Here is a 17119-nt window from a genome sequence, read left to right as displayed (position 1 = left end):
TCCAGTGCTATTTAAAGGCAATAGAGAAAAAATGCTTTTACTTGAAATCTAAGACCATAGCCCAGGAGACCAGGACAGATAGCAATTTTGTGCTCCACTTTTTAAATATATAACATTTTTTAAACTCCAAAATATTTGATAGTAGAGTTCTTCTGTTGTAGCTGGCCTACAACTCTTTTGAGATATTCTGGACCATTTTGTAAGTCAATGGTTAAATCACCAAAACTCAAATCCAACTTTTGGTGACTTAATCCTTTAAAGAAAGGTTTCTTTGAACTAATCTAACCTGACCCATCGTCCACAATATGCTCACCTCTTTTTGAAGAAATTCCATTCCAAATTCAGACTTGAAATAGGGAGGGATCATTTTGTACCTCAGCCTCATAAGACAATTCTTTCCATCCTCAATTTCCTGCCTGAAATTTTTTTAAATGGGAGTAAAGCAGAAATATATATAGTAATATAATGGTTCCACATTATTTTATAATTTATTCCAGTGATTATTTATGCATACTATTGGTTTTTTAAAAAGACAATTGAGATGTGTTTATAGATCTTTATTATTTTCTCAATTTTGCTAACATTAATAAAGAAAGGATTACTGAATAAGCCTTATGCATGCATATACTGTAGATTTGTAAACTTTATTCTGTTTATATAATAGTTACTTTTTATATTCTAGAAGTTATTTTTTCCACTCTGGAAGACAGTAAGTTTTAAAAAAACTGATTCACAAAAAGTTGAGGGATTGGCAAACTGTTTTCATTTTTTATGTGTAATTCTCTTGCTCACTTATAGAAAAATAATTTTCAGTTGTAATGATATACTTTTTTTCTGGCAGTACATTACTGAAAATTAAATGAAAAAAATCATTTCACAGATCATAAAAGGGCCACAGTACCCCAACCCTGTTTTATAGAATACAGAAAAGCAGGAGAAGCGAGGTACAGGGAGTGAGAAGGGTTCCAGGATGCAACTGAAGAATTAAAGCCCTTCTGTTCTCTCATTAGTACTTCTTATTTTTATTTTGATATGTCACTGATTCTATACAAATTACTAACAAGTCCTATCATTTGTGTATGTGTGTATGCACATACAGAGAAAAAATTTATGCAAGCTCAAAGAAGGCCTTTATTGGTTCTCTCCAAGAGCTTGCTCATATAATAAAAATATAAACCGGCTTACAATGTTAACTTTTAAGAGGTCTTGGAAATATCATATTAAGTACATAGCAAAAGGAGTGGGAATTCTTCCATTAGGGAAGCTAGTAGTAATCTGTGAGATAATTTACACAATAGAAAATAAAGGAAAGGAGATGAAAATAGTAGGAAGAATACATGAAACAATATTAAAAAAACCCAGGTTACTTAAAAAATTTCCTATATTTATCCTGGAGAAGGGGATATGGAGAATAGAATTGTTGGTTCAAATAGGTAGTAAATTTTCATTTGTTAGAGATATTATAGGAAATCTTGCATGGTCATCTTACAAGGAGTTTATAGCAATATCCTATAAAAAACAGCATGAAGTAGGACATTATTTTGAAGTTGATATCCAGTTCTGATTCTCTCTTCCCAAATCGTTGCTGAGCACCATGGAATTCTGTTCAGAGTTATTCCTAATAGTACTTAAATGATAAACAGGTTCCAGAAATTTATACTAAAAAATAACTGTCTAATTCAAAATCTTCAGACTTTAGGAAACTCCCCCCCCCCCCCCGCTTCGGTTTATGGCTTCTAAATCATATCCTAAAACTAAAAAACCATTACCTGGTCTCTGCTAATTTGCTCTGCCAGGCAGAAATCTTCACGGGCTCATCATGGCTGCATAAAGGAAAATGAAACATTTCATAAAATTCATAGTCATTTAGTAAGCATTCCATTTGATTTTAAATATGACATGGCATATGGCTCTATTTCATATGGTAAAATCATATGTTTCTATTTCAAGGCACCTGGAGTAATCTCATTTCAGCAACACTAAAAAGAGTTAGATGGTTAGCTTCCTTAGATATCCCATTATAACTTTTATCCTATTGTCACTCTATAGCACCATATTATGGTGATGTATCATGTTTTTACCTTAATTTAATATTTTATCTTGTATACTGTAAATGCAGCTCCATCTCCATGAATGGTGGTCGAACGTGCTCACTGCTCATGCAAGTGGAGCTCTGTGCACAGGCACACTCATCCACCACTTCTGTGACCCAGTTCCAAACAGAGCACGGCCCACTACCAGGCCATGGCCTGCAGGTTGGAAACCCTTGCTTTAGAATAACTTCTGAAAGCTGGTGATGGGATGGAGTTGAAAAGAAAATCTTGCTACACTAACAGATATCCTCTATCACAATATTGGGTTCCACCAAATATGAAATTTAATAAAATAAACTGTTAGTGAAAGAGCAAACAATACCTGAAATAACGGTGTTACCTTCAAATCTAATGCCTACTCTAAAGGGTAGTTCACTTGCTCAATATCTATTAAACAATGTATGAGGTACAAATAAATATACATATTATAATTTTTCATTTCTGCTAAAGGAACAGGCATATAGAGGCACTTAGCTAAGGTATTTTTAGGAAAGGAGATATGGTAAGCTGGAGGAATACAAACTACTGACTTAAAGCATATGTTTAGAATAATGCACACTATTGTAGAATAGCATATAGCTTATGAATAACATATTATTCATTTATATAAGGTTTATTCTTTATAAAAACTGCCTAGAGTTAGTATTTCAAAGTATAACTATGAACCAAAGTGCAGCCATGTTTAACTGAAGCATGAAGTCTGTTACACACATAGCTTTTAGATGAAAAATAGGCACTCTTATAGATAAACAAGGGAAGACATAAATCTTTTATAATTGCAATTATCCAGTTTGGGTAACAGTTCACCTTGCAGATAAGGCTATACCCTTATTTAGCCCCATGTTACAAATCATGCCACAGAAAAGGGAGGGACGATAAGACAGGAACAAAGGAGGCTTTTTGATCTAATAATTGGGTTTGGTAATTGTAATGGTTGCTAGGCAGTCAGAAAGCATGTGACCGGGTGGGCCTATGCTTGCTTTGGAAGGATGTGGCGTGATGCATGGGACAGGGTATACAAACCTATGCAAAAATTAATTCAGGTGTGAACTCTGAGATTTGCCATTATCAAGAGTTCCACTAGCTTTTGCAAAAGCTTTAATAAAACTTGTTTTGTTTTCCAACACCGTTGGAGCTGAATTTTTATTCCTCACAAACATATCAGGATTAGGGCACCCAGAGTTTTAATCTAACACATTTTAAAGCGTAATTGTTTTGGAATCCAACAGCTCTCCATGTAAGAACTTGTACTTTAGGATTAAACTAGATAAGAATATCAATTCCTGATTTCTTTCTGCTTTTGACAAGAGAAACAGTAGTTTTGGAGTATAACAACAGCACTGGAGTCAATAGAAATTCATTCTTGGGAGGTTTTTCTGAAAGTTGCTCCAAAGCTTCAGGAAATGACTGTGTTACAGTTGAAATGCTGAAAGCTGGTGATCACAGTTTACACAAGATACTAGCAAAACTATACTCAAAATGCCTCAGAGAAGAAAAAAACACAATGGATAGAAAAATGCTGAAGTGATTCTTATACACAAGAAAGGGCCCAAGATGATTTAAAGAACTGTCACCCAATAAGCCTTCTTTCAGCCATCTACAAGGTTTTCAGATAATAGCAAAAAGAATATTGAGAATATTAAATGATACACAGCCAAAGGATCAGGCAGGGTTCAGAAGTGACTACAGCAAAATGGATCACATCCAGTTTGTTTAGCAAGTCATTGAAAGGCACAATGCGTACACCATGCTTCTGTGCACGGCTTTCATTGACTACAAAAAGGCATTTGACTCAGTATTCCAACAAGCAATAATTAAGGCATTGCTCAACCAAGGTGAGGACACTGCTTATATAAACTTACCACAATCAATATATGAAAAAAACAATGGCAACAATTTACTGTAATGACCTTAACGTAGAAATCAACATAGAACGAGGTGTATGACAAGGTGATATAATATCACCTACCCGTTTCTCAGCCTGGTTGAAAATGTATTTCACAAACTAGATTGGGCAAAAGATAGAATAAAAATCAATGGTTTCTATTTAAAACACTTCAGATTTGCAGATGATGTTGTTCTCTTCTCACAAGACCAAGAAGAACTACAAAGATACATGCAAGAGCTGCACAAAGCAGGAGAACCATTTGACTTAAAAATAAACCTGAAAAAGAGCCAGGTTATGTTTACTAAATTCACCAAAGAAAGAAAAAAATATATCTGGAGAAGAGCTATAGTAGTAGTAGACCACTACATATACCTTGGCCAACAGACCTTAATGGAAGGTGATACAATAAAGGAAATTGAACAGCGCGTTAAATGTGGTTGGCAGGCATTTGGCAAGCTAAGCATAATTTTCAAGAACAAACTCCTCCTATGCCTGAACAGAAAGGTTTTCGATCAGTGTGTGCTACCTTCTCTAACCTATGCCAGTGAGACATGGACACTAACCTTACAATCAATACAAAAGCTACGAGTGGCACAAAGAGCCATGGAAAGATACACACTCGCCATTACAAGACAAATAGAAAGACCTGGACATGGATTAGAAAACAAACAAAAGTATACAATATCATCAAGAAAGTAAAAGAATTGAAATGGAAATGGGCTGATCACATGGCAAGAAGAACTGATGGCAGGTTGACCAAGGCAGTCATAGAATGGATCCCACTTGATAAAAAGCATCCATGAGAGACCTAAAACAAGATGGACTGACAACATCAGCAAGTATTGCGGGCCTAATTGGCAAAAGAAAGCTCAGGACCATATTGTTTGGAAACATCTGGAGGAGGCTTTCATCCTGCAGTGGATAGACAATGGCTAGAATGATGATGATGATGATTTTAATTTAATTTAATTTAATAATATTTCTATACCGCCCTTCTCCCGAAGGACTCAATGATATTGAAATAATCTGATTGTTTTAGATACCAATATCTCCAAGAGAAGAGAGCTCAGTTTAGTAACAACAGCAGAAAAGTCTTTGGAGATTTCTTTCACTATTCTCATGTTTTGTAAAATACTACAGTACAATATTGTGTATTTTTACCAAATTTATTTCTGCTCTAGAAGACATACTGTGGTAGAATGTAGTCCAGTCATAGGAGGGAGGAGAGCTTTCCCAGAGAGCAAAGAGACCACAGAGTGTGCAATCTCTGGTTTGCAGGAAGAGGCTGAAGGTGGACACCCCTAGCAATTCAGAGACTAGCTCTAGTAGTTATGCAGGTAGTTGCTTTAGTCTGGCAAGATTAATGTCAGACCCAATCAAGAATGACATGTGAAGTTACTTCTGAGTAGTCTTTTTTATTTTGTTCACCTATAGACAGAAATCTTGGCAGACTAAAACAACTACCAGCATAACTATTAGATACACTGTGAATTTCTGGGGTGAGTCCGCCTTTACCCTCTTGATTCCAAGCTCTGCTGTCTGCTCTCTTGGAAAGAACCCTCCCTCCTGTGACTCTGCACTGCATTCCACCACACATATCCAAGCATGCAATAATAAGAAAAGCATTGCTATAACTTTTGGAAAAGTTTCTTGCACCAAATTCTCTTACCTCATCTTCATCATTTTCCAATATTCTTCCGTTTGCTTTGAGAATACTTCCCGTGGTGAACCTGGCACCTGTGAAATCATTGCCTGCTCATACAGTACAGAAACTGGAGCTGCAAATTCATGGAAAAAAATAAGAAAAACCAATCTTACATTTGTTGCCATTTTTTCACTTAAAGTCTGCATTCATTGCTTTTACTGAATAGGGTTGGATCTATCCCATCCATTTCCAAAACGGAATGGGACATCTCAGTGCTGCCATCTTGCTATGGCCATGTCGCCAGGGGCATCTCTGCACTGCCATCTCAGCGCAGGACAAATTGCCATAGGAAACTCACAGTGGGGTAACTTGATGAGCCTCCCACGGCAGCTCCCTTCGCGGGTGTGTGAGTGCTGGAAAGTGAGGCAAGGAAACCTTTGGAGAAGGGAGGTGAACCTCCCCCCCCATGAAAAGCAAGCTAAGTAGGAGTCACTGACAGTCACCAGACAGCTGTCACCATCCCTGCTTGCCCCTCTCCCCACCTGGGAGCCATCAGGATCCAGCGCAGCATGTCAAGAAGTCCAGAATAGCAAGACTGGCACAGAGAGACAATCCAGTGAGGACCCACAGGAAATAAGGAACGGGCGGGATGTGCTTCTTGTGCATGGCAATATCAAGGCAGGCGGGACATGTTCTTGCATGCAGGCAGCGCAATACTGAGATTGACACAGACGCCATCCTCCCACGAGGAAAAAGGAATGGGTGGGACATGCCTCTTATGTGTGGGCAGTGCAGCACTGAGACTGGCACAGAGAACACCCTCCTATGAGGGCCCGTGGGGAAAAAGGAACCGACGAATGTGGCCCAGAGGGAAGGCCTCCTGAGTAGGTGATTAGCAGGCAGGACATGAAGGGAGGTGCTGCGGAGGGTGCGTGTCAACTTGTCCCATGGCAAGTTTTCCATGGCAATTAGTTCTATGCCAAAGTGTTTGTGGTGGCATGTCCGTGGCAAGGTGGCAGTGCCAAGATTCATAGTTCCTTCACAAAACAATATGTTCACAGGTATTTTGCTGTACAAAGAAGTTCCAATCAGGATATGAGTATCAATGGCCTCCAGACAGTCATTGTTTCTCAAACAGGGAATATATAGGAATCATTGATCATTTTCCATATGAACATCTTTATTCAATTCTTGCTATCTAAATACTGCTAAAGTTCTCATTCCTATACCTTTACGTAGGAGGAAGAGTGCATTATAGGGCAACAATTTTTGAATCAAGGTACCTCAAACAGATTAACTTATAGAATGCATCCAAAATCTGGGACCAATGACTCCCGTGGAAATACAATTTAGCAAATTTTATAAAACATTTTATGACATAAACATTATCATAAAACAGTTTAGTACACAATACAAAATGTTATGAAACACTTCTTGTATTGATTTTAACTGTGCTATGCAGTTCAAACCTGGGCTATTTTCAAGACAGACGTATCTCTATGTATCCCAACATTTGAATTGAATATAGTACATTACAAGTTCTGCCATTTTTTTTAAAGCACTGAGGAACATGGCAAGAAAATCTCTCAAAAGAGTGATCCAATGGGTCTCAGGTTTATCTACTAGCAATGTAAAAGGCAAACATTGGGCCACCATAATAAATTGTGAGTTAAGCTTTACCCAAATCAATGCTCAACCTAGGGAATATGGTCAAATGGTTTAACTGACAGAGCCCCAGAACTGCTGGCTTTTCCTCTACTGGTCTCTTCCTTCAATAATCTGAGCAAGCTGAGAATGTATGCCCTCACAGCTGCCATTTTCAATCTACACTGGAACTCAAATTAGGGCTTCCCGACTGACACTTGCACTGGAATGCAGTTGGGCAGCAAATGAAGATAACATGCACAATATTTAGCAAGGAAACCCTTTTGCAAATGGCTGATGCAGTAAATCAAGGGATGGCATGCAGGTGCCATTTACATAAAGCAAGCAAAGAGAATTGTTAGATACTGCCTTCTTCCCCCTATTGCAAATCACTTGTCACAACAGAAGTCTTTTAGAATCTAGCTGGCTTCTTGAATAGATTGTGACAGGTTTGAGCATTGGTATGAGAAGTGTAAAGCACCCTATGAACATAATATGAAGAGAACAAGTGAGAAGCCAAGTCTTCTAACTACTGAGAAGAGAATTTCCTGTCAGCCAGTCTACAAAAGTATACATGAATCATTGTCTTAGGATACTAGCTAGGTCTGGACTGGACAATTGCAAGACAATTATGCAAATTGTATACAACAAAAAGGTGTGTGTGTGTGTGTACACAATTTAGAGTCAACTGCTATTAATTTAGATACATGGTATACACTTCTAAAACATACTGATTGGAGCACTCAATGCTCAGATACTTCTCGGTTTCAAGAAAAACCTCAAATTATGAAAATCCTGATTTTAAATATGTTAGGGCCCATGAAACTCATTTTCCAAAGAGAAGCAATTGACTTTCTATACTTTGCAGTGCCAAATTAAAATGTTCATGCTCATCCCAACATTTTTAATAAATGTACTGCAAATTTCAATCCTGAACATTTACAAGATTTCCTGAATGGTTTCTAGGATTCTCATTTGTAAATAATAGTTAATAATTCTATATCCTTTTCGAATGACACACGTTAGAATTTGAAGAAGACTTACAAAATGGAGGAAAATATTATTCAAAATATGAATAATCATTAACTCCACAAGGGAAGATTTAAAAATTTAGAATATTAAATTCTTACCTCTATTGCAAAATTCTGAGGATTCTTCAAGACTGGGAAAAGACTGCAATAAACATAAATAGAAGATCTCTTGACTCTATTCATATAAAATGACTGTGGGACAAATTGGACATGTCATCTTTTGCTAGAGACCTGATGGCACTTATTAAAATGTTGCATCATAATGCCTATATCCAATTAGGTTTTAAAACCAAGTCAGTTTTCTGTTGTAATCCTACGTCCCAGGCTGCCAAACAAGGGTATGTTTTAGCTTACTTGCTACTTATCAATGATATGGCTTTGTGAGTTAGATGGACAGTCTCTAAATCTGATAAATAAATAAAAAATAAATAAAACTCACAAACCTGCCATCACAGATCTGGATAGTAAATCTGCTGCATTATTTTTATATGCAAATGTTTATGTTTATGTTTATTGGACTTATATACCGCCCTTCTCCCGTAGGACTCAGGGTGGTTCACAAGGAATTTAAAATAACAATACACATTACAAAAGTTAAGAACAATTAAAATAATTAAATTTAGTCCTTGAATAAAATAAAACCCCTAATAAACTCCAATTAAAACCCAACTGAATAAAATTGCAATTAAAATGATAAGTAATTACCAAAACTTGATTTACTGAAGTGAGAACAACATGAAGTGCATGTGAGTCCTATTGATTAGTCCTGGTTATTAACTATAAAAAAAAGGAATATGGCCTTTTCAAAGAGATCCTCTAAATATAGACTTAAAATGGCAAAATAATGGGACTGTAACTGAACAGATTAAGATCTTTAAATACCTTGCAATTAAAATTTTAAATATCTTGCAATTAAATATTTCCCTACTAAAGGCACTTGTAGGGCTCAATTTCAATAATCAAAAGAGGAGGTCATAAGAAGGTAGCTGTTATTTTAAGGCTTTTCTGTAAAAAAAAGTTATATACCAGGTAGACTAAAAGCTTTTGATGTCAAAGTAATAACAAAATTATCTTATCACTTCTAAATGATTGCAATATATAAGGACATACAGTCATTAGAACATGTTCAACCAGGATTTCTAAGGGATTTCTAAACCTTCAACTAAGCACAAAATGGCATTAAATAAAATTTGAGTGCAAATTGGGTATTGTTACATATTGACTTTTTTTGTTAATACAAGCCATTTGGTTGTTGTTTATCATTGCATTTGAACTGCCTAGAGCAGGGGTGTCAAACTGCCGGCCCGCAGGCCGGACACGTCATGACAAAACCACACCCACCCCATTGCCGGCAATGGGGAAAAAGCGCCGATACGTCGCGCGATGTCACGTGACGTCGCAAGTTTGACACCCCTGGCCTAGAGGTTGCTGGGAGGAGCTGCAAACTGTAAGTTAAGGCGGAGTGCGGAGGAGAAAAGGAGCTGAGTTTCTGGTTGCATCTCCATTGCATTTGAACTGCCCAGGGGTTGCTGGGCGGAGCTGCAAGCTATGAGTTAAGGGCTGAGCTTCTGCTTGGCTTAGTCCAGTGCAACACTTGTTTTCCAGCTGTTTTTCGCAGTACTCTTTTCAAACTTGGAAACTGTCCTATGTGTAAACAAATCACTAATCTAGAAGGACAGAAATTAGGTGTCCAGTTCAGCCCTTTTGCTCTACTGAGGTGCTGTGCTATCAGCCCCCTCTACCACAAAGATCCTGCAGGAGAAGGGCAGTATGGACATCCATGGGATCTGGCAGGGTGAGAGCTGTGAACCATAAACACAAAGCTTTTGCTGTGTCCCTTGCTGACCTTAATAGGGACACCAAGGAGACAGGTCAAGGTAGTTGTGATGATGATAACTCAAATAAGCAAGGGATCATGGTCCGAGATGAAGAACTTGTTTTGGACAGGGGAAAAGTATGAATCAGGTATTACACATCAGTCATGCAAGAAGAGCAAGGCATCCAAAAACTGAAGCCACTTTCGGGTTGGTGATTCAATTATAAGGGATGTAAATTTAGGAAAGGATACAGAGGTTTTGAAGGAAGTCAGGTGTCTTCCAGGTGCTACAGCCAGTCGGGACAAGAAGCATATTTTTAAGATAGTCAAGAATGTCAGCAAGGACTGTGATGTGGATGCTATTGTACATCTTGGCACTAATGATCTATTTCCAAAAAATGTACTCTCTGCGAAAAATGATTTCCAGAGCTTGGGACAGGAACTTAGCAGGATAGGCTGTAGGGTTACTTTTTCAGAAGTTTCACCAGTGTATAAGGAACAAAATGGAAAAGGCCAGCGTATAGCAGAATTCAAAATGTGTCTAAAGGAGTGGTGTAAAGGGGAAGGCTTTGGTTATATTAGTCACTATGTCTGCAGCTGGTCCAATGAAAAAGTGTACAAAAGAGACTGCTTGCATCCATCAAAGAAAGGGACTAAGTTACGTGGCAATAAATTCACACATTTTCTGGAGAAATATTTAAACTAAACAATGGGGACAGTGAGTTAATTGATACAGAACATTCCTCTCTCCGGCAATCTAAAAATGATAGGGTTATCACTGTGTGTAACACAGAGGTCCATAGACAAGAATATCAACCTAGCTGTCAAGCAAAATCAAGCTTTTAATAGTGAGTGCCACATCAAGTGCACTAATCAAACAAGAGGTAAGAAAATAGGTACCACACAGCTTACGTAGAAAGTAAACATAGGGTCAATCACAAAGGCCTCAAATGTCTATACACCAAGGCACAGAGTATGAGCAATAAACAGGGTGAACTAGAAATTCAGGTAAATGAGGGCAGATATGATATTGTTGCCATTATGGAAACTTGGTGGGATGAAACCCACAAATGGAACACATAGCTAGAGGGATTTAAATTATTTAAAAGAAACAGATCAAATAAAAGAGGAGGTGGAGTTGCTCTCTATATAAGAAATAACAACATTTCTACAGAAATAAGAGCACAACAATGATGAAAATTGTCTTGAATGCATTTGGGTCAATATAAAAGGGTGGGGGGGAATGACACTGCCATATGGCAACTATAGGCCACCCAACCAAACAGAGGAAATAGATGAACTTTTTGCTAGTCAGCTGACTAAGATATGTAGGAAGCACATCACAATAGTAATGGGGGACTTTAATTACCCTGACATCATCTGGGAGACAAACTCTGCACAAAGTGGAAGATCAAACAGATTCCTGACAAACCTAGCAGACAACAAATAGCCCGAGCCTGCAAAGATGAAGTGAGGAAAGCTAAGGCTCAAAATGAACTAAGGCTTGTGACAAAAGTCAAAAATAACAAAAAAAGCTTCTTTTAACATGTAAAACACAAGAGAAAAGTGAAGGAAATGATTGGTCCATTAGTGGGAGAAAGTGGTAAGAAGGTGACAAGCAACAGGAAGAAAGCATAACTATTTAACTCGTTTTTTGCATCCGTTTTTACACAAAGGGAAAAAACAGTCCAACCTACCAAAAAAGTATCGTAAAAAAGATTAGATACACAAGTTAATATTGGTAAGAAAATGGTAAGTGAGCACCTGTCCACCGTAGACGAGTTCAAATCACCAGGATCAGATGGATTACACCACTAGGTTCTAAAGGAACTGGCAGATGTGATCTTGGAACCACTGAACTATATCTTTCAAAGATCCTAGAGAACTGGGGAACTAACAGAGGACTGGAAAAGAGCTGATGTAGTTCCCATCTTCAAAAAAGGAAAAAAAATGGATCCAGGAAATGTCACTTTACAATGCCACACTTGGAATGCTGCATCCAGTTTTGTTCACCACGATGTAAAAAAGATGTTGAGTCTCTAGAAAGAGTACAGAGAAGAGCAACAAAGATGATTAGGGGAATGGAGACTAAAACATATAAGGAATGAAGGGTGACACGTTAACAGTGTTCCAATATCTCAGGGGTTGCCACAAAGAAGAGGGAGTCAAGCTATTCTCCAAAGCACCTGAAGGCAAGACAAGAAGCAATGGATGGAAACTAACCAAAGAGAGAAGCAACCTAGAACTAAGGAGAAACTTCCTGACAGTTAAAACAATTACGGTAATCAGTGGAACAACCTGCCTCCAGAAGCTGTGAATGCTCCAACACTGGAAGTTTTTAAGAAGGGACTGGACAGCCACTTGTCTGAAATAGTATAGGGTTTCCTGCCTGAGCAGAAGGTTGGACTAGATGACCTCCAAGGTCCCTTCCAACAACATCATCATCTCCTCCAAGATAAATTTCAGTTTTCTTGATGGAAATACTGTGGATTTACACATAATGCATTGATCTCAATCAATCAATGTCTGCTCTCACTCTTCCAAATTCTATAAATGGAGCTGGATGAATGGAAGATCATCTGGAAGCACCATATGGCTGTATGACAGATAGAAACAATTCTGAAACATGCAGATGAAAATATGGGAAGCACTGAAGTTAATCAGTACAATATAAAAATAGGTAAAAATGAACTCAAAAGTGACATGATTGAAAAATCACAGTACAATGTTACAGTTTGCTTTTCTTCTGTAAAAATGAAGATAATTCTGCAATATGAAATATTTAGTTAAAGAAAACATAACTTCACAACTTCACCTTGGCCTTTAATTTTTTTAAAATTAATCTTTCTTTCTCCAGGGGTAGGATACAGCATCAGTGAACTGTGAAGCGAGTAAAACTAATGCAATCTCCTGAAGTGTTGGGAGTAGATTCAAGTGATTATTTTTGTCTTCCTTATTTTGCTTAGGAACAACAATGGAATAATAGTCTGAATCCTCCCCAAACTCTGAAGATTCATAGGTCAATAAACCCCTTAGTACCATAACAGTATCTGCAAATAGTGATATATGTCTCCTTGAAATTTGCATAGATGAAAAGCCGCAGGTTTGGGAGATTTTGGAAGTATGAAGAGGATTTAATTTAGCATAGCAAATGATTTTATGAAGGTCTCAAATTTTGCCTGGCTGAAGGATACTGAAGCAATATATAATAAGAATGCTCAGGGCTCTGTGCTAATCCAAAGAGCAAAAACATTAAAAGATTTCTTTATATATTTGCCTCGAAAATTAAATTTCTGTTTAATCATTAAATGTGACTATTACATTTGCTACCACAGTTAGCATCCATTACTGCCCTACTGCACTTCTTGTGATTTCATTGACAACTGAACAATTATTTCATTTCATTCTTTGCAACTTTTCCTCTGAGATTACAGCAACATGTCTGTAATTTACATCTTCATGTAACTTGCTTTAAAAAAACATACGAAGCTTTAAAAAGGAATAATTCTCCTACCATAAAAACAATTATATATTTCCTTTTGAATTTTGACTTATTTAACTAAGCCCATTTTACAGAAGTGTATCAGTGTTGCAAAAATGAAATTAAGAGAACAGAACACACACAAACACACAAAAACTTCAGAATAAGCTAACCACTACCAAACAATAACATGATTGTTATGACTGTTCTTTTTTTGTAAGGTAAAGGTAAAGGTTCCCCCACACATGCGTGCTAGTCATTTCCAGCTCTAGGGGCCGGTGCTCATCTCCGTTTCAAAGCCGAAGAGCCAGCACTTGTCCGAGGACGTCTCCGTGGTCATGTGGCCGGCATGACTAGATGCCAAAGGCGCACGGAACACTGTTACCTTCCCACCGTAGTGGTCCCTATTTTTCTACTTGCATTTTTACGTGCTTTCGAACTGCTAAGTTGTATAAGTACATAAACCTAGATAATTTAAATTATTTAAGGATGAGTCAGAAGCCAAAATTCATCAGCAAAAGGCTTCCATTTCACTAGAAGAGGCTGGGCTGATTTTTTTTTCTTATGGTGGGGAGGTGACTTTGGAGGATTTTAATAATTGAAAGTGGGCTTATAAAAAAAATTTCTGTTAAAAAATTTCTGGCCTCAAAATACCATGCTTCAAACTCTGAAGTACTGTTTGAAAAAGTTAGAAACCTGACTGAAAGTCCAATGGGCTTATTAGCTCAGTTTGTGGGCTAATAAACATGTCTAATTATTTGGTCTTCTGATGTTTCACCAGCAACTCTTGCCGGTATCTTCAGAGGTGAAAGTGCTCACCGACACTGGGTTGACACTGGACATGAAAACCTGCATCCACTTATTGAAAGTATTGCAAAACTTTCCAACGATCGAACAAATAATCTGCACTCATACTATTACTTAGTTTGGTTAATGAAATGTTTGCAAGAAAACAACCAAGCTCAGAGAGCATTAAGGACCCCTCATTTCAACCCTGAGCTACAAATACAGTATTCTCCTTTATTGGTAAGAAAGAGTCTGTTTCACATCTGGAACAGAAATGTCTGATTCAAGTTTGAAACATTTCACCCAAATGTTTCACTCCCATTCACATTTATCCATCAAATTTCAATAATCTGACTTTGGGGGCAGCAAATAGTGTATGGGACACACTATGTTGCCTACCTGCTGTGGTTTCCGCTTTCACCCCAACTGGAACTGTAAAAAAGTCACAAGGAAAAAAGCACATTTCTCACCATAACAAGCTTGAGAAGGTCTGCAGCATTTTTCTTTTCCTCTTCCGTTCTTGGTTCTTTAATCATCCTATCTTCAATCTCATCTTCTTGCTTAATGATTTTGTCAATGTATTCCTAACAAGATGACAGGTAAGGCATGCTACTTCATGAATTCCTGTTAATTGATTTCTTTCAGAAATGGATTTATAAATACAGACCAAAGTTTCACAACTTAACTATTTTACATATAATTTAAAAATATATTTCATAATCTTCGCATGGGGGGAGGGAGAAGATTTTTTCCCCCTTGAAATCTCTAATTTGATTCTTTGTACAATTCCCTAGGAATAATTTCCACTGAATGCAGGGACAGCTACTTTTGAGTAAGCATATTTTATCAGGGTAACTAACAGGAGGTATGAAAACTAACATTAAGTAAATGAATATTCATTTCAATAACCTTGCCAAATTTGACTGAATTTCATAATAGTATTATTTGAGGAAGACAGTACAAGATTCCTTAAGCTGTTTATAGTTGAAAACTTTATTAAGGGAAATGGAAGTAAAGAGACTTGAGATTTTAATTCTCTCATATATTTGTATTATTTAAAGTAGTTGTCATGGTCCTGAAACATGTTCCTCTCACCAGATCTATTTGGGCGAGCAGAGACAATCAATATGATCTGCTGTGTATTGACTAACTCTCTTTTCTATCCCTTCCATTCTTCTTGATTTTCTTAATATTTCATGTCTCACTTGCTCTCAACTACATTAAAACAGACTGTCGTTAAAATTGTTTGGGTGGAAATTCACAAATCATTTTAGTTTTGAACATCTTTAAAATAAAAAAAATGTACTAATCCCACCCCGTCTTCCATTTGCTCTATTTTCACACACCAAAGCTGTTTGTGCCTCCCTTAGTACTGTTCACCTGACTCCAGCTCCTTACATTAATCTGGCAGTCTCTTCCCACCATTTCACACCTTTCATGTACATCATGATTTAAATATCTTTTCAGTAGTTTCTTCCTTTACTCACAAAAGCAAATCATTTTTTATTTTGCAGGGATACATGAATCACCTACTTGTATTTTTGCACTTTACCTTGACAGAAGATTGCAATTTGTGTCTTAATTCATCAGTGACTGGCTCATACTGGATTAGTCGACGAATCTGGAGCACATTTGGACATTTTTTTATAGGTGCAGGAGAAACTGCTAATTCCTTGAACTCAATGCACAGGCCTTTCCAAGCATGCATTCCAAACGGAGGGCCAGGGGTCTTCCTCTGAATCGAGATGACAAGGGAAAAAGGAGAGGGGTGCTTATCATGTGATTCTACTGAACTTTCTTCTACATAAAATGTTCAGTAACAGCATATAATCAAATCAAATGTCAGCCAGAGACAGGAATGCTTGCTATTTACAGAACAGGAATTGTATCTCAATGTAAGTACATTTAGAAAACTAAAATTACAACCAGTCCTCACCTACTGCAATAGTGGAATTGGAAAATGTATTGCTAAGTGGCACAGTAATTATGCGTGATGTCATGTGATTACACTGATGGCAGTTCCAGTTGCGATTGTTCAGTGAAGCACCACAGGTTGTAAATTGCAACGCCATGTGACCATAACCTGTGACTTCTTGCAGGTTTTCCCAGTGACTTTGCTTGATGGAAGCTGGCTGTTAAAGGTTGCAAATGATGATCAATATCTATAGCAGTTTGGTCAATAGCACTCCTGTGTCAATGTGGTTGCAAACAACTTTGAGGACTGGTTGTAGTTTTCTAATTTCAGCATCCTTGTAAGTTTGACCAGTCAGGGAACAAGTGACTATTCACTTGCATACAGTGAACAGTTTCCAAGGACTACCTGTAGTGCTCCGAGACCAAAATTGTTAAGTGACGTTGTAATCATGAGTACATTAAAATATGTTTTCTATGTAGTTCGAATAAATGTAAAGAATAGTTCTTGGAAGATAAATAATTAGACACCACTAGTAAGAAGGACTGAGCTCTTGTTTTCTTTTTCACAGTCTTATATGCAATTGCATTACTAATGGAACGAAAGAAAACTACCACAAATCACTTATATTCCTATGGCTTTTTCTTTGTTCTTGTAAATTATGATGTGATTAAAATTCTGAATTTGTCAGAAACTAATAGTTTATTTAACTTATTAAACTTCTTAGCCAGCCAGATGCCAATGTAATGTGTAGAAGCATCCATGGATGCGGTAACAATCTACAAGATGACAGAGTGGGATGTCATAGACATACGACAATCCT

At 37.3% G+C, this 17119-nt stretch overlaps 1 protein-coding gene across 1 annotated transcript in view; it reads right to left on the bottom strand.

Annotated features, from left to right (window-relative positions):
* The window catches only part of SPAG17 (sperm associated antigen 17), a gene marked incomplete at its 5' end in the record, with an annotated part of 120744 nt that overhangs the window by 21403 nt on the left and 82222 nt on the right, over positions 1 to 17119 (bottom strand). Inside the window, 6 exons of the mRNA XM_081318920.1 lie at positions 314 to 416; positions 1770 to 1823; positions 5651 to 5759; positions 8401 to 8443; positions 14855 to 14968; positions 15937 to 16119. Coding sequence (XP_081175046.1) covers positions 314 to 416; positions 1770 to 1823; positions 5651 to 5759; positions 8401 to 8443; positions 14855 to 14968; positions 15937 to 16119 — 606 coding nt within the window. The remainder of the gene's footprint in view (positions 1 to 313; positions 417 to 1769; positions 1824 to 5650; positions 5760 to 8400; positions 8444 to 14854; positions 14969 to 15936; positions 16120 to 17119) is intronic.

This window comes from Vipera berus (assembly GCF_964194415.1).
Source record: "Vipera berus genome assembly, chromosome: 2".
Lineage (NCBI taxonomy): Eukaryota > Metazoa > Chordata > Lepidosauria > Squamata > Viperidae > Vipera > Vipera berus.
The sequence above is the reverse complement of the archived record's forward strand: the minus strand, read 5'-3'. Positions and strand labels throughout refer to the sequence as shown.